Raw genomic sequence first — 20431 nt, 5'->3', positions numbered from 1 at the left:
ATGTCCATGCCACTCTCTGCTTACCCTTCCCCCTCCCCGTGTCCTCAAGTCCACTCTCTAGTAGGTCTGTGGACATAGTGTTCCTAGACTTAATTCAATAATACTCTCTCACCTTACCGTTGGATTCCATGAGTTTATTAGATTCAGGATATCAGTATTTTATTGTTTTCCTTTTTGTTTCGAGATTGATTTCGAGAAATCAGCTCATGAGACTAAAATTTACCATGACTACTGTGTCGCTTAGATCCTCTGACAATTTAAGTATATCTCATTTTAGTTTTTGTTTTTTCCTGGAAAGTTATACATTATGAAAAATATTTTAGTGGAATCACATGCCAGAAAGTATTCAAGGAGATTCAGTGCTTAAATGTGTGGGGAGCCCTCCTGGGGAATGACAAACCCTTTAGAAACCAAACACTCCCAGGTCCAGGCCACCACTATTCTAAATTCCCATCTCTACAGATGGTTCCTAATCAAGCATCGGAGTGTTACCAAAGCCCTCCCTCCACACACAGCCCACAGCCCCCAACGCATAAGCTGCTCTCCCCCAGCCAGGGGGAGTGGAGGGGGAGGGAATTACTTCCTTCTGCAAGCGCTTAGGCTAAATAGCACTGCTTTATGTGAAATCGTGAGAGGGCCTTGCCCATAAAAAAGAATGAAATCGTGCCATTTGCAGCAACATGGATGGACCTAGAGATGATCATACTAAGTGAAGTAAGTCAGACAGAGAAAGACAAATATCACATGATATCACTTATACGTGAAATGGAAAAAAATCATGTAAGTGAACTTATTTACAAACTGGAAATAGGCTCACAGACATAGAGAACAAACTTATGGTTACCAGAGGGGGGAAAGGTAAGGAGATAAATTAGGAGTTTGGGATTAGCATATACACACTACTATATACAAACTAGATAAAGAGCAAGGATTTACTGTATGGCACCGGGAACTATATTCAAGGTCTTGTAATAACCTATAATGGAAAAGAATCTGAAAAAGAATATATTAGATATAGATATAGATAGATATAACTGAATCACTTTTCTGTACACCTGAAGCTAACACAACATTGTGAATTAGCTATACTTTAATTTTTTTAAATGGTTAAAAAGGAAAAAGAGGGCCTTGCTTTCTGATTTGGGGCCTCCACTCCATTCTCCATGCAGCTGGAGGGGGTGCATAGGCCGGGCAACCAGGCTTCCTGGATCGGACTCTATACCACCACCTCACTCCGTGATCCTGGGCAAACTGTGCCTCAGCTCCCTTAGAAGGTAGAAACAGAGATGAGAGTATCTATCCCCCGATGGTGAGAATTCGATAAAGCCCATGAACTGTTCCCATCCGTGTCAGCTATTATCAGTATCACGAGCCCTCCCCAAAAGTGAAAGCACACCCGCTGCAGGCCAGGAAATAGGAAGGGGCTGAAGATTTGAGCTGGGCTCAGAAGAGGTCGGGTAGCTGGAGTGGGGCAGCCAGGGACAAAGATGGGGAGGGGGCAGCATCAGAGGGGATGTCCCCCTGGGGTAAAGCCACTCCTTGAAAGAGGAGTCACTTCAAGTCCCGCTGGTGATTAAAAGTACACATGATTTTAAAACACGTTCTAAATGGATCCAAGTAACTGCTTGGCTTTTCGGCCCTACAGCCCTGAATGAAGAAATCAGCCATTTCGAAAAGCGGAAGGTGTTTATTTTAGTGTCCACGGTGATGACCTGGGCGCGGTCCAAACCCCTGGACCCAGTAAGTAGTGTGCTGGCTTTTCCTTTATGCAACATTTCACCCCCGATTCCTTGTAATCTGCACGGGAGAACTTTCTACAGTGGATGGTGTATTCTTACACTCCTGAACCCTACCCCGTAATAAACACTCTGCAGAGTTCACGGGCTCAAAGAACACTCCATTCTAAGGGGCCACATTGTTTTACATGCCCCTTAGAAAAAAGAAGAAAATGCCGCCTAGTCAAGTATAACAATGCTTATCACTTTTTATTTTAAATGTATTGAAAGCCCTCTCTTTTAGACTTATTTAGACCCATATCTTTGTCATATACATTCCTGTGCATACATTAAAAGGAAAAATATAAGCAAAATACGGTGGTTATAGTATTCCCCAAACTTCTTCAAACTCAGAGTCCAGTTTCTCTGAATCACACCTGCATTCTGTCTGTTTTCACACAATAACTTAGTATAAAACCTGAGTCATGTCATTTATTTCTAGGTAGTTTCCTATAAAGCTCATGGTTATCATTTTGCAAAAAATATGGATTCAGAGTCATTCTTCTAGTATTGCTTATTTTCTCCCCTGAGACCAGATTTCCATTTGCTTCTCTGCCCCAGTGCCTCTGTGCCTATAAACTACCTTTTCATCTCAGTGCTGAGTCACACTCTAATCTTTTTAAAGACATCTGCGAAAGGCAATTAGACCAAAATGCATAGTACCTAACTCAGTTTAAGGATGACAGTATGTGCTCAAGGTGACCTGAAGGTGACCCAGGCTCCAGCGAGGACAGCACCGTTGCTTCTTGACTGAAGCATCGGATGCTCCTCTACATTGTGATAAACCATGGATGACAAGACACATTCTAATTTCAGAGATGTTAAAATGTGAAAAAAAAAATGCAGGTGTTAGACTCAATGGAATACATTATTTATAGTAAGGAAATATTTAGGGATTTATCATACTTACTGCATCAAAGGCCGTTTGTTTGTTTAATTATCTCTCCCTCAGTGGACTGGGAGGTCTTTGAGGGCAGGGACCAGAGGTTTCCTGACCTTTTCCTATAAAGCTCTCCCACCTACTACTCCATTTGGTTGCTATCATCTCAAGGAGCAGGCCAGTCATTTTATTCCTGTTGAGTTCTATCCCTCAAAGAGTCTAGTAAGTGTCTGCTACAAAACAGTCATTGACCATTTGACTGGACGATCATTTTGCTGGCCTGATCGATCATCATCACTCCTTCAGTTATAAACTAACTTGTACTGACTTAAGCGAAATGGGGATTAATTGACTCATATAACTGGTAAGTCCAATAATGGACTTCAGGCACAGCTGGATCTAGAGGCTTAAAGAGTGTTCTCAGAAATCACCTACTCTTTTTCTCTATTCACCTGCTTCTTTTCCTCTCTGAGTAGGCTTCATTCTCAGGTAAGCTGTCCCCTCCTTCTGGCCCCCAGGAGCTCCCAGGCTTACATCCCTAGAACTTCGAGTGTCTTTTCCATTTTGACCATGTCCCAACCCAGCACTGGAATATGCTGTTTTTCCAGGTCTTAGGTCACAGGCCAAACCCTAAACCAGTCATTGTGGCCAGGGAAATGTAGAGCTCTGATTGGCCAGACCTGGGATCACGTACCCACTTCTAGAGGCAGGGGTGATCACCCAGCCCTGACCTCGCGTCCAGATTGGCAAGCAACCTTGCCCTCTGCTTCCCATTGGGTTTGGCCAGTGGGAAGCGCCAGTGAAGGATGGGGAAAATGAAAAGAGTGAGGTCACGGTATTACCCCTCCAACTCCTTTCTGCCCAGTTGCTACTGGCCGGCTGAGCCCTTCAACCAAAGTCACTGCTCCTGCCAGGCAGCCCTCTCCACGCTGCTTACCCCCAGGTCCTAATTATCGCTTGCGCCCTCTACACTCTGGGACCTTCGAGCGGTCCAGAGCACCCTGTTACTGACTCCAGGGTATGTGATTTCCCTATACCTGCCCACATCTTTGTAAATAGTCCTATTATTAAACCCTCCTCAAATTACCCACGTTGAGTGTGCCATTTCTTTCATGCTAGGACCCTGACTGATACTTCATGGTTCACTGAAGTCAGCTGAGCTTGTGAAAAGTCATGACTTCGTAATGCCACTCAAAAGAGAAAAGTGAATACTAGATTGGGGTAGATGCTGCTGTTTTCCGGTCAGACAGCCATCCTCCTGTCTTCCCATCAGAGTCCTGATTTGTTCAGGTGTCCACGCTGCCCACGAGACCCAGGGAAGGAAGTCTCTATCCTCAGCTCCAGGGGAAAAAATCCTAATTAATTCAAATGATCCATTGCCTCCTTCCAGTCCAATCTCCAGCAAACAGCTTAAGTGATCTTGTTAAAATATAATTCAGGGATTTCCCTGGTGGCGCAGTGGTTAAGAGTCTGCCTGCTAAATCAGGGGACACGGGTTCTTTCTCTGGTCTGGGCAGATCCCACATGCCACGGAGCGACTAGGCCTGTGCACCACAACTACTGAAGCCCGCACTCCCTAGAGCCCGCGTGCTGCAACTACTGAGCCCATGCACCGCAACTGCTGAAACCCGTGTGCCTGGAGCCCGTGCTCCACAACGGGAGAAGCCACCACAGTGAGAAGCCCATGCACCGCAGCTAAGAGTAGCCCCCGCTCACCACAACTAGAGAAAGACCCAACGCAGCCAAATAAGTAAAATAAAATATAATTCACATTGTGTTATAGTCCTGCTTAAAATGCTTAAGACCCTTCTATGCTCCTAGAATGAATCTAAACTCCTTTACATGGTCCACAAACCCTGGCAACCTGGCATTGCCTACCCTTTTTTTTTTAAAAGGTTTTTATTTTAAATATTTATTTGGCTCTGCTGGGTCTTAGTTGCGGCACGTGGGATCTTTAGTTGTGGCATGAGGGATCTAGTTCCCTGACCAGGGATCGAACCCAGGCCCCCTGCATTGGGAGCGTGGAGTCTTAAACACTGCACCACCAGGGAAGTCCCCTGGCATTACCTACCTCCTCCTCTACCAATCCCCAGCTTGGCTCCAGTCATTTCAGCCCTTCTTCCCATTTCTCAGATCTGCAATGATTGTTCTACCTCAGGGTCCTCATCCTTGTGTTTCTTCTGCCTCTCTGATTAATTTTGTGTAAGCCCTGGACTCAGATGCTTTGGGCTGGTTATTTAACTTATACCAATGTGATGTGATTGAAAGGCTCCTGACTGGACTGTATATTTTAGAAATCCTACTCCAAATAGGACCTCTAAATCTGGACGGATTTGGGGGAAATCACTCTGTATCATGGATCTCAGTTTCTCCCTTTGATTCTCCAGGAAGTTTTTATTTAATTGTCCTTCCATGGGAGGAGTGTACAGCAGAGTGAGTTGTGGAGAGACTGAGTGATGAACAGCTCAGTACACGGATATATTTTTCTTTTTCTTTCCTGATTCTTAGGGCAAACTGATATCTTTTTTTTTTTTTTTTTTTTTTTTGCAGTATGCGGGCCTCTCACTGCTGTGGCCTCTCTCCTTGCGGAGCACAGGCTCCGAACGCGCAGGCTCAGCGGCCATGGCTCACGGGCCCAGCCGCTCCGCGGCATGTGGGATCTTCCCGCACTGGGGCACGAACCCGTGTCCCCTGCATTGGCAGGCGGATTCTTAACCACTGCGCCACCAGGAAACCCACAAACTGATATCTTATCCGATGAAGACAGTTTTTAAAGCCTGAGACAGAAACTTGCACATGGTATGTTCTCATTAATGTGGGATGAATTTTAGGGACAGAGGCAATGTGGAAGAGAGAAAAAACACACATAATTTAGATTTAAAAAATGAGGGCTTCCCTGGTGGCACAGTGGTTAAGAATCCGCCTGCCAATGCAGGGGACACGGGATCGAACCCTGGTTCTGGAAGATCCCACATGCCGCGGAGCAGCTAAGCCTGTGCGCCACAACTACTGAAGCCCGAGCACCTAGAGCCCATGCTCTGCAACAAGAGAAGCCACCGCAATGAGAAGCCCGCGCACCACAGCGAAGAGTGGCCCCCTCTCTCCACAACTAGAGAAAGCCCGCGTGCAGCAAGGAAGACCAAACACAGCCAAAAATAAATTAATTACTTAATTGAAAATAAATAAATAAATAAAAGAACTAAAAACATTTTTTTAAGACACATTAAAAAAAAAGAAACTACACACATCGCAAGAGCTATCAAGAAATGGGTTTTTTAATGCCTTTATGGAATCACAGTGACAACATGTCACTGTCTCTACAAAATAAAAGAAGACATTTAAATATTTTATTTTGTTTAAATTAAGTTTAAATGATAGAATCTGGCTAGCTAAAGCATTTTCAAGAAAATTAAATCACTATAAAAATAAGCAGTAGTTTTTAGAATGCTTTATTTGAGCTTAAAGGAACATAGTCTCCCTGGCATCTGTGGGCTTAGCAGTTTCCGTAGCTCTAACACGTGGAGTCTGGTCTTTTCTCTCTCATAGGGTGATTCCGAGATTCCATTTACTGAAGAGGATTATCGAAGAAGAAAACACCATCCTAATTTTCTGGACCACATAAATGCTGAAAAACTGGTTCTCAAGTTAGGGAAAAAGGTAAATCTCGAGTAGTAGAACCTTTAGGGTAAGAAAAGCTCTTTTGGAAGCAGCTTACAATGCACATGGTCAGGACTGTTCCACATACTCTATGTGTATCATGTCAGCTCGCTCCCCACCTCTGTATTTAGTTCCCGCGTCCTTATACCCACAGAGCTCCAAGCTTCAGGCTCCCCCAAAAGGCACTGTCCCAGGTCCTGCCCCACGTTCTTTTCCAGCCCCCTAAGATGGAAGGCTTGTATGGAGTCCCCAGCAGAGCTCAAGCCCTCACCTCCTAAGGGGTCTGTTGGTCCAAAGGGTCCCTTGGTCCAGAAGAGTCAAAAAGCTGAGAGTGGGAATGGGGAAGAGGGAACCACATTTTCCCTTCTTCCAGACTCTATCTCATTAGTTTCTTACAGCAGCTCTGAAAAGTGCATATAAACCTCATTTTACAGGGAATTCCCTGCTGGTCCAGTGATTAGGACTCAGCGCTTTCATTGCTGATGGCCTGGGTTCAATCCCTGGTCAGGGAACTAAAATCCCACAAGCCGAGCCGCCAAAATAAATAAATAAAAATAAACTTCATCTTACAAACAAGGAGACAGAAACTTCCAGAGGTTAAGTAATTCGCTCAAGGTCACATAGCTAGCGTTTGCTGAGCACCGTGCTGAGCGCTTCTTAGCCTCATCTGATCTACTCCTTGCAGCAACTGTCTCGTGTACATACATAATTATTCCCATTTCACAGATGCAGACACTGTGGGAAAGAGCAGAGCTGGGATTCAAACCTGGATCCAGCAGATACCAAAGCCTGTGGGTTTTGTTCTTATTTTCTCCTGACTCCAAAACTCCGTCATTCAGTAGAGTTGATCCTGACACATCCGTGTCACTGATTACTGACATGCCTGTAGCTGGGAAGTTCACGTAAACAAAAAGAATAGCTTATTAGCCTTCTGTTGCAGCAAAAGTTATCATTTTGAAATCCATATATTATAAAATTGTTTTATTTCTCTTTAATCAAAATAGATGACAGGAATGCCCTGGTGATGAATAAGTAGTAACAACTAAAAATTATTGAGGGCTTGCTTACCAGGTACCAGGCACTGCGCCAGATGTATTACTTACAGTACCTCATGTAATCCTCCTATATCTCATATGTAATCCTCACAATTCTGTGAATTTAGTGCTATCATCATCATCCTCATTTAAGTTAGGTAGAATTTATACAGAACCCCTAAACCTCTAGAGGTTCCATCCACTGCATTTTTTCCCATTATCGGAAGACCTACGATAGTGATATGTAATGATAGTTCTAAGATGACACCTAGTGGTCTCAGAGGATATTACAGTAGGAACTTGGTCCTTAAATTCTGTCCTACTAGTAAATGTTTTTATCTTATTAAAAAAAATTTTTTTTTACTTGGCAATACAAACACTGTGAGTATAAAATATTTGAAGGAAAAGACATGGGATTAGGCATTCTAGTCCCTTTTCTACCCATTAATTTATGACCTTAGCCAAGTCATTCAACTTTTGGAGTTAAATAAGTAAAATAAAGGGGTTAGATTAGAAAATTAAATTTCTTCCAACTCCAAATCCTACAGCTATATTATTTTATTAAACTTTGAACATTGCCCCAAATAGAAAATTCATGATTTCTTCATCATTTATTTCAAATTCACTGATTGAGAAGACATGATCACACATGCAAAAATAATAGATGTGAATGATAGTCTAAAATGGAGAAATAAGGAATTCCCTGGTAGTCCAGTGGTTAGGACTCTGCACTTCCATTGCAGGGGCCACGGGTTTGACCCCTGGTCTGGGAACTAAGATCCCACAAGCTGTGTGGCACAGCCAAAATAAATAAATAAATTTAATTAAATAGAGAAATAGTGTCATCTTAATATCTTTATTTTATCATAAAAACGTTAAGTATGTCCCATGCTCTAAATTATACGATCAAAATTTAATTTCAAAAAAAAGTTTTTTTAAGCCCAAGCTTTCCTAATCATTCTTTTCTGAACAATTAATAAGATAAGGTTGATCTGGCCAACTCGGTCATCTTAATAACCCTTCTGTAACCTAGTGTTTTTCATCAAATAGGTAGAACCTTGGAAGGAATCATTTAACTCATATCCGTTAAGATCTTGCTATGTAACAGGCACTGTGGCTAAGAGTTGACCTCACAGCCATGAACAAAACAGATGTGGTCTCTGCCCTCCTGGGGCTGGTTGTCCAGTGTTCATCAACTGTCACCACATTTGCAGTAATCACATTTATATTCACATGCTATATTATAAACACAAGAAGGTGGACCAGTTTAGTTTTTGAGGCAAGTTCATAGGCTTTTTAAATCCTTTGGGGCATTTTCACCTATCACTTTCCCTAGGACAGGTAGGAAAAACCAGGGGACTGGGTCACCTTGTCCTTGCCTCTCTTATCCACTCGTCCAGATGTACAGGAATGTAGATCAATTATGATGATATGGTTCCTCCTCAAAAAGCTCACTCAGAGACCCCAGTTCTCTCATATCAGGGATGAGGGTATGGGGGGGGATTTTCTGGTCTCTACTTGGGTTCCATCCTCAGTTCATGATTATCTCTTCAACTTACCAACATCCAACCTTCCCAAATCGAATCACAGTGGTGATGGAGGGTGTCTGTATTGATAATTCTACTTCTGACACCAACTACAGCGTTCTAATTGGATGAAGAATTAGCAAGAAGAGGCCAGTCAGAGCACACATATGCTCACAAATCATACTGTCTCGGGTTAGATTAAATCCCCGATGTAATTAACCAAAGATTAAAAATCTCAAGTGGGACGGCTCATGAGTCCAGTGTTTCACGGAACCTAAACAGATCTCCGTGGGTCATTGCACCTTTTATACTTGGACCTCACATTAGCAATACAGAAAAACTGCACCAACCATTGCACGAGTCTCTCTGGATTGTTAAGTTAAACATCATCAAAGCCACGTGGTTATTGGATTATGAGAGTGGAGAGCATCAGGGGAAGAGAATCAGTGCCCAGGTATCCCTAAGTATTACCTCTGCCTTAAGCTTTTCAACATGCCGAAAAGCCTGTTTCTACACAGCGTAGCTGCTAGTACCTTGATGACAGTAAAAAATAGTTGAGTATTGAGGCAAATTCTCCCAGGACCTAAATTACTCCTCCTGGATGAAGGGAACTCCATGTCTATTAATATCCTCATATTAAGGCCCATCACGAAATTCCTTGGTTCTATGTATGCCCCCTCCCCCACTCGGTAATTAAAGACCATCATGGATGGACAGATTTTTACATCTTCCTTTGCCTTTAGGTGCCCGGCATAGCACTTAAAGGTGGTAAGTCTTCACAATAATAAACTCTGGCTTTCATTTAATTGAGTCCCAATTAAATTTTAATGGTGGTCAGTGGGGTTGAGTTCCCTGCCTTTTAAGAGATACTCTTTTTGTCCTAAACAGTACATTAGGAGCTTGAAAGAGGTGATGAGACTTACTGAAGTGCTCATTTAAAATAATCAATAAAAATAATCTGATTCAACGTGGTTCATAGTAATATATTTAGCTTTTTTCTTGTATTTTATCTAATAGGTCAGAAAATTTGCCACTTACGTAGTTGCTGCCGGACTTCAGTATGGAATGGAAGGAGGCATCTTACATGCTTTTTTTAAGGTATGACTTTTCCATGACTATAACTTTTTTTTTTTACGTGTTTTACACTAAGGTTACACAATTCGAAGGTTATGTACTGGCTAGGCCCATTTAATAGCAGAAAGTTAAGGAAAATATGGATGTCCAACATAACTACCTCTTTTTCTTGTATTTCCCACTCTCAGAATAACAAAGAAAAAAATGGATCTCCTTTCATTCATGAGGCAAATGTTGATCCAGTGCCTACCATGTACCAGAAACTACTGTAGATACTGGGAACACAACATGATAAAGTCCCTGCCCTTGTGGAGCTTACATTCTAGTGGGTGGAGAAGAAGAGCGAAAGATAATGAACAAATTAGCCAGTAAACAGAGTATTTCAGATGTTGAAAAATAAACTGGAAAACAATGAAGCAGAGAAAGGTAGATCGAGCATGTGGGGCTAGGGTTGGGGGGTTAACATGTCTTTAAATGATGGTTGAGGAAGGCCTTTCTTTTTTTACTTTATTTTATATTTATTTTACTGTAGTATAGTTGATTTACAATGTTGTGTCAATTTCTGCTGTACAGCACAGTGATTCAGATATATATGTGTATATATAGATAATGTTTTTCATATTCTTTTCCATTATGGTTAATCACCAGATATTGAATCTAGTTTCCTGTGCTATATGGTGGGACCCTGTTGTTTATCCATTCTGCATATAATAGTTTGCATCTTCTAATCCCAAACTCCCACTCCATCCCTCCCACATGCCTCCTCTCCCTCGGCAACCACAAATCTGTTCTCTATGTCTGTGAGTCTGTTTCTGTTTCGTAGATAAATTCATTTGTGTCATGTTTTAGATTCCACACATAAGTGATATCATATGGTATTTGTCTTTCTCTTTCCGACTTACTTCGCTTAGTATGATCATCTCTAGGTCCATCCATGTTGCTGCAAATGGCATTATTTCATTCTTTTTTATGCCTGAGTAGTATTCCATTGTATATACGTCGCACATCTTTATTCATTCATCTATCGATGGGCATTGAGGTTGTTTCCACGTTGTGGCTATTGTGAATAGTGCTGCTATAAACACAGGGGTGTACGTATCTTTTTGAGTAATAGTTTTGTCTGGATATACGCCCAGGATTGCTGGATCATATGGCAGCTCTATTTTTAGTTTTTTGAGGAACCTCCGTACTGTTCTCCACAGTGGCTGCACCCATTTACATTCCTGCCAGCAGTGCAGGAGGGTTCCCTTTTCTCCACACGCTTTCCAGCATCTGTTATATGTAGACTTTTTAATGATGGCCATTCTGACCAGTGTGAGGTGGTACCTCATTGTAGTTTTGATTTGCATTTCTCTAGTAATTAGTTGAGCATCTTTTCATGTGAGGAAGGCCTTTCTAATGATGTGACATTTGAGCAGACAGTGAAAGGCAATGGGGAGCCAGCTAAGTGGCTTCCTGGGGAGAGGCACTGGGCACTGCAAGTGCAAAGAAACAAGGCAGGGGCTTCCCTGGTGGTGCAGTGGTTGAGAGTCCGCCTGCCGATGAAGGGGACACGGGTTCGTGCCCCAGTCCGGGAAGATCCCACATGCCGCGGAGCGGCTGGGCCCGTGAGCCATGGCCGCTGAGCCTGCGCGTCCGGAGCCTGTGCTCCGCAACGGGAGAGGCCACAACAGTGAGAGGCTGGTGTACCAAAAACAAAGAACCAAGGCAGAAACGTGCTGGCTGGGTTAAGGAGCAGCAAGAAGACCAATGTGGCTGAAAGTGCTGGAGGATGGGGGGTGATGGAGTCAAAGAGGTGATGGAGGAGTCAGATGGATCCCAGCTTTGTAGCCCATTGTGAGGGTTTGGGCTTTTATTCTGAGTGGGTTGGGGAACAGACTATTTTGAGCATAGAAGTGGCCTAATCTGTCTTAAGTTTTCAAGGGTAACGCTGTTCTTCTGCTGAGTTGAGAATGTACTGTAGGGGGCCAAGAGCAGGGTCGTACCTAAGACCTAGGTGGAAATGGTGGAGACACTGAAGATGTTGGGATTTGGGATGTTTTGAAGACGAGGCCAATGGGATTGGCTCCAAGCTTGGATGTAAGGGTGACAGAAAGAAAGCAAAAATGACTTTAAGGATTTTGGTGCAAGTAACCAGAAGTAGGAAGTTGCCGTTTACTGAGATGGGGAAAACTGGGAAGGGACAGATTAGGGTGAAGCATGCAATCAGTGGGAAGTTCAGGAGCTCAGCTTAGACACGTTGAGTTTGAGATGGCTGACATCCAAGTATCGATACTCAGCAGGGAGGGAGTTGGACGTTGCACTGGAAGGTGGGAGGTGTGTTTGGAGATTATGGAGGTAGTCAGGACTAGAGTTATAACCTTGGAAGCCACCAGCATATGGGTGGAATTTAAAACCACAAGACTGGATGACATCACCTAGAGAATGAGTATGGAGAAGAGAAGAGGTCTGAGGACTGAGTCCTGGGACACTCCTATATTTGGAGATTTACAAGGATATGGGAGGGAGTCGGGAAAGGCAGCTGAGGAGGAGTTCCCAGTGAACCAAGAGGGGAGTGTGGAAAAAGACACATGAAAAAAGTGTTTCTAAAACGAAATAATGACCAACCATATCACACACGGCAGATAATCAAGTAAGATGAGACTGGAGGATTGACCTGGATATTTTTGGAATCGGGTAGAACAAAAGCCTGATATGTGTAGGTTCAAGGAGGGAGCACGAAGAGAGGAAGTAGAGATGGTGAGAACAGAGGAGCATTCTGAGAGATTTTACTGTAAAATGGGGCAGAAAAAGAAGGCAGGAGCTAGCAAAAGAAGTTTCAGGAAAGTGTTGGCTGGTTGGTTTTTTAATACAAGAGATATGACAGCTGAAGAGGATGAGCTAAAGAAAGCTCTTTCTCTTTGCCCGTGCTCAGCTACCTTTTACCTAACTGACCACCGGATGCTGGCCTTCCAGTCCTCTGCCCGGGCCCTCTTGTCTTCTCCATCTATGCTCTTTCCCTGGGTTGGGCTGTTCAATCCCATGACTGGTGCCAATGACTCTCAAACATCAGTCTCCAGCGGGACTCCCTCTCCTTAGTTCTCACTCTGCAGATCCATCACCTCAACTTGGATGTTTCACAAATCCAAACTACATCGACAATCACCCCCATACCCGCAGCTCCTCCAGGGCCCCACCTCAGGAAATTGGACCACCTTCTACCCAGCTGCACCAATCAGAACCCAACTCCTTCCTCTATCTCATCCATCGCAAGATCCCCAGGTCCTCTAGAGACGACCTCCCCAATATCTCCCTTCTCTCCAACCCAGCGCCTCCAACTCCCCACCCAAAGGCTAGGAAAAACCCTCTCTTGTCCTCACCTTTCATGACCTCCATCTCTTCATTTAAACTCTTACTTCTCATCATCCCTTCACAAGGCAACCAAAGCAAATCCAGTGATGTCACTTCCTTGCTTAAAACCCTTCAAAGGTTTCCCCAAGTCCAAAATATCTTACAAGATCCAGTGGTCTGCTGTGGCCCCCACTCCTACCTCTTTCACTCTTGAAAAGCGATACAAAATCATCTAGTACATGACAGTTAAACAGTACCCAGACTTTCTATTTATTTAATGAAATATTTAATGAAGGGAAAAGACAAAGATTTGGACTCTGAAGATCAGGGTTCAAATCCAGTCAAAGGGACTCATCGGAAGTGTAATGTCCTGGAGGATACTTTATGCACTAAGCATTTCATCTACAAACTGACGATAATTACCCCCAGCCAGTGGGGGTAATTTAAATTTTAATTCTCACTTTTATGAGAATTAAAGACACCGTGAATACTAAAGAATTTCCTTTCTATACAGATGACCACTAAAGACAACTGATGACATTATGATTTCTTGAAAAGTATTTCAGCCCTGAGGTTGCACTTTATTTCTCTTAATAGGATTTGATCAGCAACTAAATCTCATCAGAACTGATTTACAAAACCTCTGGAGGCTATTATTTCATCGGATAGACAGATCTTTTTGGATGCCTCTGACTATGGCTCTGTCTGGGAGCTGTAATAGTCAGGCACACATAACTGGGGAAAACATGCTTTTGCTTTTCTTTCTTTTAGCTAGCTTGGTCGGGTGAGGTCCCTGCATTACCAGTTTTTGGAGATGGAACAAATGTAATTCCAGCAATTCATGTTCTTGATCTAGCAGGGTAAGTATTCTACCAGATATATGACTTCCCGAGAATTAGCTGACTACCATGTTTGTTTCTTACCGAGCGCTAAGACCCCCACGTGTATTATTGTATTTCTTCTTCACAACGACCCTAAGCAGAAGGTACTTTTATCATCTCCACTTTGCATCTGATGAAATTGTGTCCATCACCTAAAAGCACTACACTTCTGATAGCAAGTTCAAGTTCACCTTTTAGAAACCTTACCAGCAGAATAGCATGTCTTCCAGTTTGGGAAAAGAACTCTTTATATGCGTTCTGGGGACCTGGTCCTTTGTCCCAGATGAGATTGCTATGTCCAGCCCACCAACTTAAATTCCAGAAATTTGTGAACTATAAACTAGAAGCTTTTTTTCTTTTTGGCAATTGTTAAGTGACGCTAACACGTGTTTTTCAGACTCACAGAGTATCCCCAGGTCCCCTTCTCCTTCTTTGCAGACACTGACTTAAACACTAACTCAAAGATAGGGTTCACTTTATTTGTAGTTCATCGCTTGTACATTTCGAGTTCCAGGGGCTTTATTCTGTCAACCCCTCAGCTCACCCCACAGGAGGGAGCAGCACCTCTCTGAGATTCTTTCTGGTTTCTAGATCCCCCCTCTTTCTCTCATCCACCAGCCACTATTAAATTAGTCTCAATCCCAAGCAGATTTACAGATTTACTGGGAAACAATGAAGCTTAAACTTCAAGACCCTCCCCTGCATGGGTCCCTTCCACGATCCTAAACTTCATTTTTATTATTGTTCTCAAAGAGGGATTCCCTAAGTTGTCTGAGCTTCAGACTCTACATAAAACCTGGATCTGGGCTTCCCTGGTGGCGCAGTGGTTGCGAGTCCGCCTGCCGATGCGGGGGACGCGGGTTCGTGCCCCGGTCCGGGAAGATCCCACGTGCCGCCGAGTGGCTGCGCTCGTGAGCCATGGCTGCTGGGCCTGCGTATCCGGAGCCTGTGCTCCGCAACGGGAGAGGCCACAACAGTGAGAGGCCCACATACCGCAAAAAAAAAACAAACCTAGATCTGCTCCAGCCAACATTGACACTGGACGCGGCAGGGCTGACACGGACCCTTTTTTCCTGCAGAGATTTTACATGATTACATTATCAGGTTTTAAAGTTGTGAAAGAATCTTACATTATTAAATTAATTAAATTATTCCCATTACACAAGGACTCGGGGGCCCTTGCGGTAGCATTTTTTTCCAACAAGTTTCTTGAAGACTGTCAACTAGTTAACAAAGAAAGAAGCTACAAGAGGAAATGTTCTGTGAAATTAATATAAAACAAATATGAAATGGATATTTAGACAGGTGCGTTTGTTTTATTATCGTTTGACTGAAAAGGAAGCTGAGATGGAGGTAGGATCTACAGTCTTGTGACAGTCTTCCATTCACTATTGTCTCTCTGGAAATTTTTTCATCTGTATTCAAATCCCTGTTCTGCCCCTCACTAGCTGTGTGAATTTGGGAAAGTTGCTTAACCCCTTCGGGTCTGATTTTCTCATTTGTGAGATGCGGATGATAATAGCCTTACCTGAGAGGGTTGTTCTGAGAATTCCATGGGGTAACACCTGGAAAGCCCAGAGCACAGGCCTGACGGAGTTAAGCCCTCAGACACGTTGGCCATCATTCATAATTAATCCAGGGCAGGAAATCTAAGCCACTCCATGCTATGTGACTTAAGGAGCCACAGCTTCTGTGAATCTGTGTTTTACTTTGTGAAACACCTTCCCCAAAGCATTGTTTGGGGACTTTAATGAGCCACTGGGTAAGCGGGCTTCATCAACGCAAGTCCTGTCGGGGCTCAGCTACTCTTGTACCTGGGGCGAATCTGGAGCCAGGTGGACCTGGCTTCCAATCCCGGCCCTTCTACCTTCCCATTAGCCCTTCAGCCCAAGAAATGTCACTTAACTCTTTACTAGCTTCCTTCACTGTAGAGTGGGGACCATCACCCCAACCCTGACCTTGTTGGAAAATAAGGTAATTGCTAAATCAGCAAACCTGGCATCTGGTCCATGAGGGTGGCATCCATTGACTTCTATTTACTACATCTCCTTTGTTTATTCCCTCTGGGGGCGATGTTCCCTGGTGGTCTGCAGAGTGATACAGAACGTCATAGACCACGTGCCAAAGTTCCATTACCTGGTGGCTGTGGACGAGTCAGTTCATACTCTGGAAGACTTTGTCAAGGTATAGCCATGTCATCCCAGCCAGACTGGATGGCATCTCTTAAATCATTTTACCCACCTCCAACCCCGCCAAAGTATTGTAATTATGGAATCAGGAGTGCTAACAAGACCGGGGACTCCTAAAATACAATATCCTTAAACCCAAGCTTGCTATTTGTATCTGCAGTATATGTATTGGGAAATTACAACCACAATGTTTTTATCTCCAGTATACGCACAGAGGGGAGCAAAAAAAGTCCACTGTAGGACTCACACACGCACAAATCACGCACCGCGATACTAAAATCTATCTGTGAATTGTTCCCCAAAGTACTCATGTGGTCAAGTTCACCAAACCTACTGGCGGCTTCCAGGAGATCTGGGTTTCTGAGGGCCCCCTTTCCTATCTGGGCTGCTCTGGTTAAAGCCACCTGTCACCTTATGGCCCAGCTGGCCCAGCCAGTGCAGCCTTCTCTCGCCCTTTCCCTGGCCACCCCCACTAATTCTTAAGATTCAGCTCAGACATCTTCCTCTGCACCCTCCTGGCTCCATCCCACCTCCCCCATGGGCAAGCCCCTCTTTTCCAGACGCCTAGATCAGACAATACACACAAGCATCTGTCTCTCCCTTTTCAGGCTGGGGGCTGCCTGAGGGCAGAGATGGGGCCTTATTCATCTCTGTGCTCTTTAACCACGTGTGGAAAAAATACACCAGTGAATACCCTCAGTGTTCTCCCCCGTTGCTTTGCAAATTTTTTTTTTGTATTCAGTTATGTTTATATTCATTTGAGAAATTTTATATTGAAATCTTACAGGTCAACCAAATAATAATTCTATGTTTCTCTAACAGTGCATCAGTAAAAGTACTGGCCCTGGGAAAATCCAGAAAGTACCCAAAGAAAATGCTTTCCTAACAAAGGACTTAACAGTTAGTATATAAGAGATTCTTTTTTTCTACTCTTGTCCTAAAGGTGTTGGTTCTTGAGGGATTTGGAGTCAGAAGACCTGGCTTCCAAGTTCATTTCACCTCCTCCTGCACAGCTGGCCATCTTAGCTATCGCAACTTCCTCTTCACCTCTGTGAGCCTGTTGGTTTCTGTTTTTTCTTTTTTTGAAAACCCTCAGAGGTTGTGGTCAGAAAATGTATTTGAAAGCTGTCTGATGTGTAAAATGCTAGACAAACACTGGGTGTTGCTCTCTTCGGCCTCTTTCAAAAATTCAAACAGGAACCTGAATTTCTGATTCCATCACAGCAGCGCCGAAAGTACGGTTTTAGTCATACAGTGCATTCTTCCAGCTTGTTTTGGAATATAATATTTTTAGGAATAAATTGCAACAAAACGGTGCATTGGAACATGTTTCTGAAAGAACTGATATCGTTGGTTGCCTCTGAGGAGCAGAACTGGATGGGTGGTGATGGGGACCAAAGGGAGTGCTTTCCCCTCTACTTTTCTTTTTAATTGAAGTATAGTTGATTTCCAGTGTTCTGTTAGTTTCAGGTGTACAGCAAAGTGATTCAGTTATACATATATATTTTTTTTTCCAGATTCTTTTCCCTTATAGGTTATTACAAAATACTGAGTAGAGTTCCCTGTGCTATACAGTAGGTCCTTGTTGGTTATCTATTTTATATATGGTAGTGTGTATAAGTTTCCCCTATATTTTTTGTTCTTTTGGATTTTGAACCGTGTAATTGCACTACTCAAAAAATAGGTAGTATTAAAATTTGTAAAAAAAAAAAAAAAAAAAAGGAAGAAGGAAACCTTCCACTTGGGCTTCTAGTATCTCCCTACTCTTTGAGTTGCTTGTGTCACTGTACCAGCCAGGATGCTGCCCGTGACAAGAGAGCAGATGTGAGGGAAGTTTAGGGTCACAGAGTCTCACAGCAGGTGGTCTGTCAAAACTTAGAGCTGCCTTAGTTGACGGCCATCTTTAGTGAATGTGTTCATATTTTTTTCTTCAGTAACTTCAGTGATTTGGGTCTGTTATAACTCTCAAGTGGAAAAAAAAAAAAGGACAAATCTCTAATGTTCCTTTATCTCTTAGCAAGAGGATATTGACCATTTACTCGTCAATTTGAGAATGGAAACACTCATTGTGAAGGAAAATTTTAACATTCGATGGTTCGCCCAAGCAGGATTTGTGGAAAATATCAACAGTATCCTCAAAGAGTACAAGCAAAGCAGAAGATTATTGGTAACTATAACCACTTCCTGTGTAAGCTTCTGATTTAAGCAAAGTAAACGAAACTTTTGGTGTAATTACACCAATGAAAGTACTTTTTCAAATGTCTGAATTTCTAAATTCAAGTTCTTTTTCAATCTTTTTTTTTTTTTTTGGCCACACCACGCAGCTTGCGAGATCCTAATTCCCCAACCAGGGATCAAACCCGTGCCCCCTGCAGTGAAAGCATGGAGTCCTAACCACTGGACCGCCAGGGAATTCCCTCAAGTTCTTTTTCAAATTTGACTTATTGCCCAGGCCAAAAAAATCTACCTCTATATTCTATTGATACTTGCCAACTGAATATTAAAAATTTTTAAGTTGACAGAGATGATTGTTATGCTTAACACGAATTGAACATGATAGGAAGCCCCAGACTGACTGTCACAGAGTTGTCCCTATAAGGGAAAATGTCTGGTACCTTACTGGCCTGCCTTTTTCACCCCGGGTATACATCTGGAAAAGGGTAGGTAGGAGGTGGGGACGTCTGATGATTACTTTGACCTTTTCTTGTTGGCCACGGGATTTGCCAGTCATTTTAATCACCACAACTTCCCATAGATATTCTTATCTACATATATAGACGAGGAAGCCAAGGCTCAGAAGATGGAGCAATTTCTTCAAGGTCACACAGCTAGTCAGGGATTCAAATTAGCTAAGATGCCAACTTAGCTAGAATGGCCTTACTATGGGAGCCTCCACACACCCGTCTCTGAAATCAGGCAAATGCATCCCTTGCCCACATCTTTGGATTTATCCCAGGGAGGCATTCCAAAGATGAGAGTAAATGTGACAGGAGAAGGCATTTCGAAAGCTATAGTCTATGAGTGACAGGTGCCGTCAGAGTTGAATTGCCGTCGTGCATGGAAATACTGCGTAAAAGCAAGTAGAGTTGCCATTGTATCCTAAGAACAATATTCTCGGGCAAAGCATGCCTTGTTGAGAAGCAGTAAAAGATGTGCCACTTTAAAACCTAGAAAGAAAAAATTTTAAAAAAATTTTAAGTAAGTAATTAAAAAAAAAAAAGATGTACCACTTTACAAAAAAAAAATGATTGGAGACTTCCCTGGTGGTTCAGTGGTTAAGACTCTGCGCTTCCGGCGCTTCCACTGTAGGGGGCGCGGGTTTGATGCCTGGCTGGAGAACTAAGATCCCACATGCTGTGTGGCACGGCCAAAAAGTTTTTTTAAAAATTAAAAAAAAAAGAAACAATGATCCTTTTAAGCATCTGAGACACCCACGACGGCTCTACTTGGAGGCTGTCCCGAGGCACAGAGCAACCTGAGAGGTTAGACTAGTTTTGTCGTTTGTGGGTCAACGTAAAACAACACCCAGTCAGAGTAGGGATGGGACAAGACACCTTAAAGAGACCATACGGTTCCTGATTAGCAAAACTGGACAGGACATGATAGAAGGAGTAAGCATATCTAAAAATTAAACTGAGTCTATCCATCCCTGGGGGCATTGGTCAGCTTGGCAGCATAGAACAGGAAACACGACCAAGGACAATGTAGACAGTGCCACACCAGCGACATCCAGCAAGATGGAGCCTCAAGCCAAGGGCCTCCACAACTCCAGTTCCTTTAGCAAGGCAAAGTCATCCCTGTGCAGAGACAGGTGCATCCAATCACCTTGACCTAATACCATTCAACAGTCCATCCATCCAACTCTCCTTGGTCTGATCAAAGCTCATCAAGCTACTTTCTAAACGTGTCCGCCTTGAGGGGTAAATGTGCCAGACACGTGCACTTGGAGTGTTCTGAGTTCAGTGGCAACCCTACTTCTCATTATAACTGAATAAACTACCATTCTGGTTTTGTACCCAGATGAGGTGAGCTTACCCCAGGAGACAGATCCGCCCTCGGTGTGTGGATGAAACAAGGCATATGAA

At 43.3% G+C, this 20431-nt stretch overlaps 1 protein-coding gene across 4 annotated transcripts in view; it reads left to right on the top strand.

The window, feature by feature from the left end:
• The window catches only part of AK7 (adenylate kinase 7), a 54425-nt gene that overhangs the window by 13358 nt on the left and 20636 nt on the right, over window positions 1-20431 (top strand). For 3 of the 4 annotated variants that reach the window (XM_060003324.1, XM_060003322.1, XM_060003321.1), the window contains exons 4-10: window positions 1646-1740; window positions 6202-6312; window positions 9890-9970; window positions 14048-14136; window positions 16251-16341; window positions 17169-17246; window positions 18364-18513. In XM_060003324.1, coding sequence (XP_059859307.1) covers window positions 1646-1740; window positions 6202-6312; window positions 9890-9970; window positions 14048-14136; window positions 16251-16341; window positions 17169-17246; window positions 18364-18513 — 695 coding nt within the window. The remainder of the gene's footprint in view (window positions 1-1645; window positions 1741-6201; window positions 6313-9889; window positions 9971-14047; window positions 14137-16250; window positions 16342-17168; window positions 17247-18363; window positions 18514-20431) is intronic. The other variant, XM_060003323.1, reaches the window with a different exon arrangement.

Source organism: Delphinus delphis, chromosome 2, assembly GCF_949987515.2.
Source record: "Delphinus delphis chromosome 2, mDelDel1.2, whole genome shotgun sequence".
Classification (NCBI taxonomy): domain Eukaryota; kingdom Metazoa; phylum Chordata; class Mammalia; order Artiodactyla; family Delphinidae; genus Delphinus; species Delphinus delphis.
Note: the sequence above shows the minus strand (reverse complement) of the source record. Positions and strands in the feature narration are given on the sequence as shown.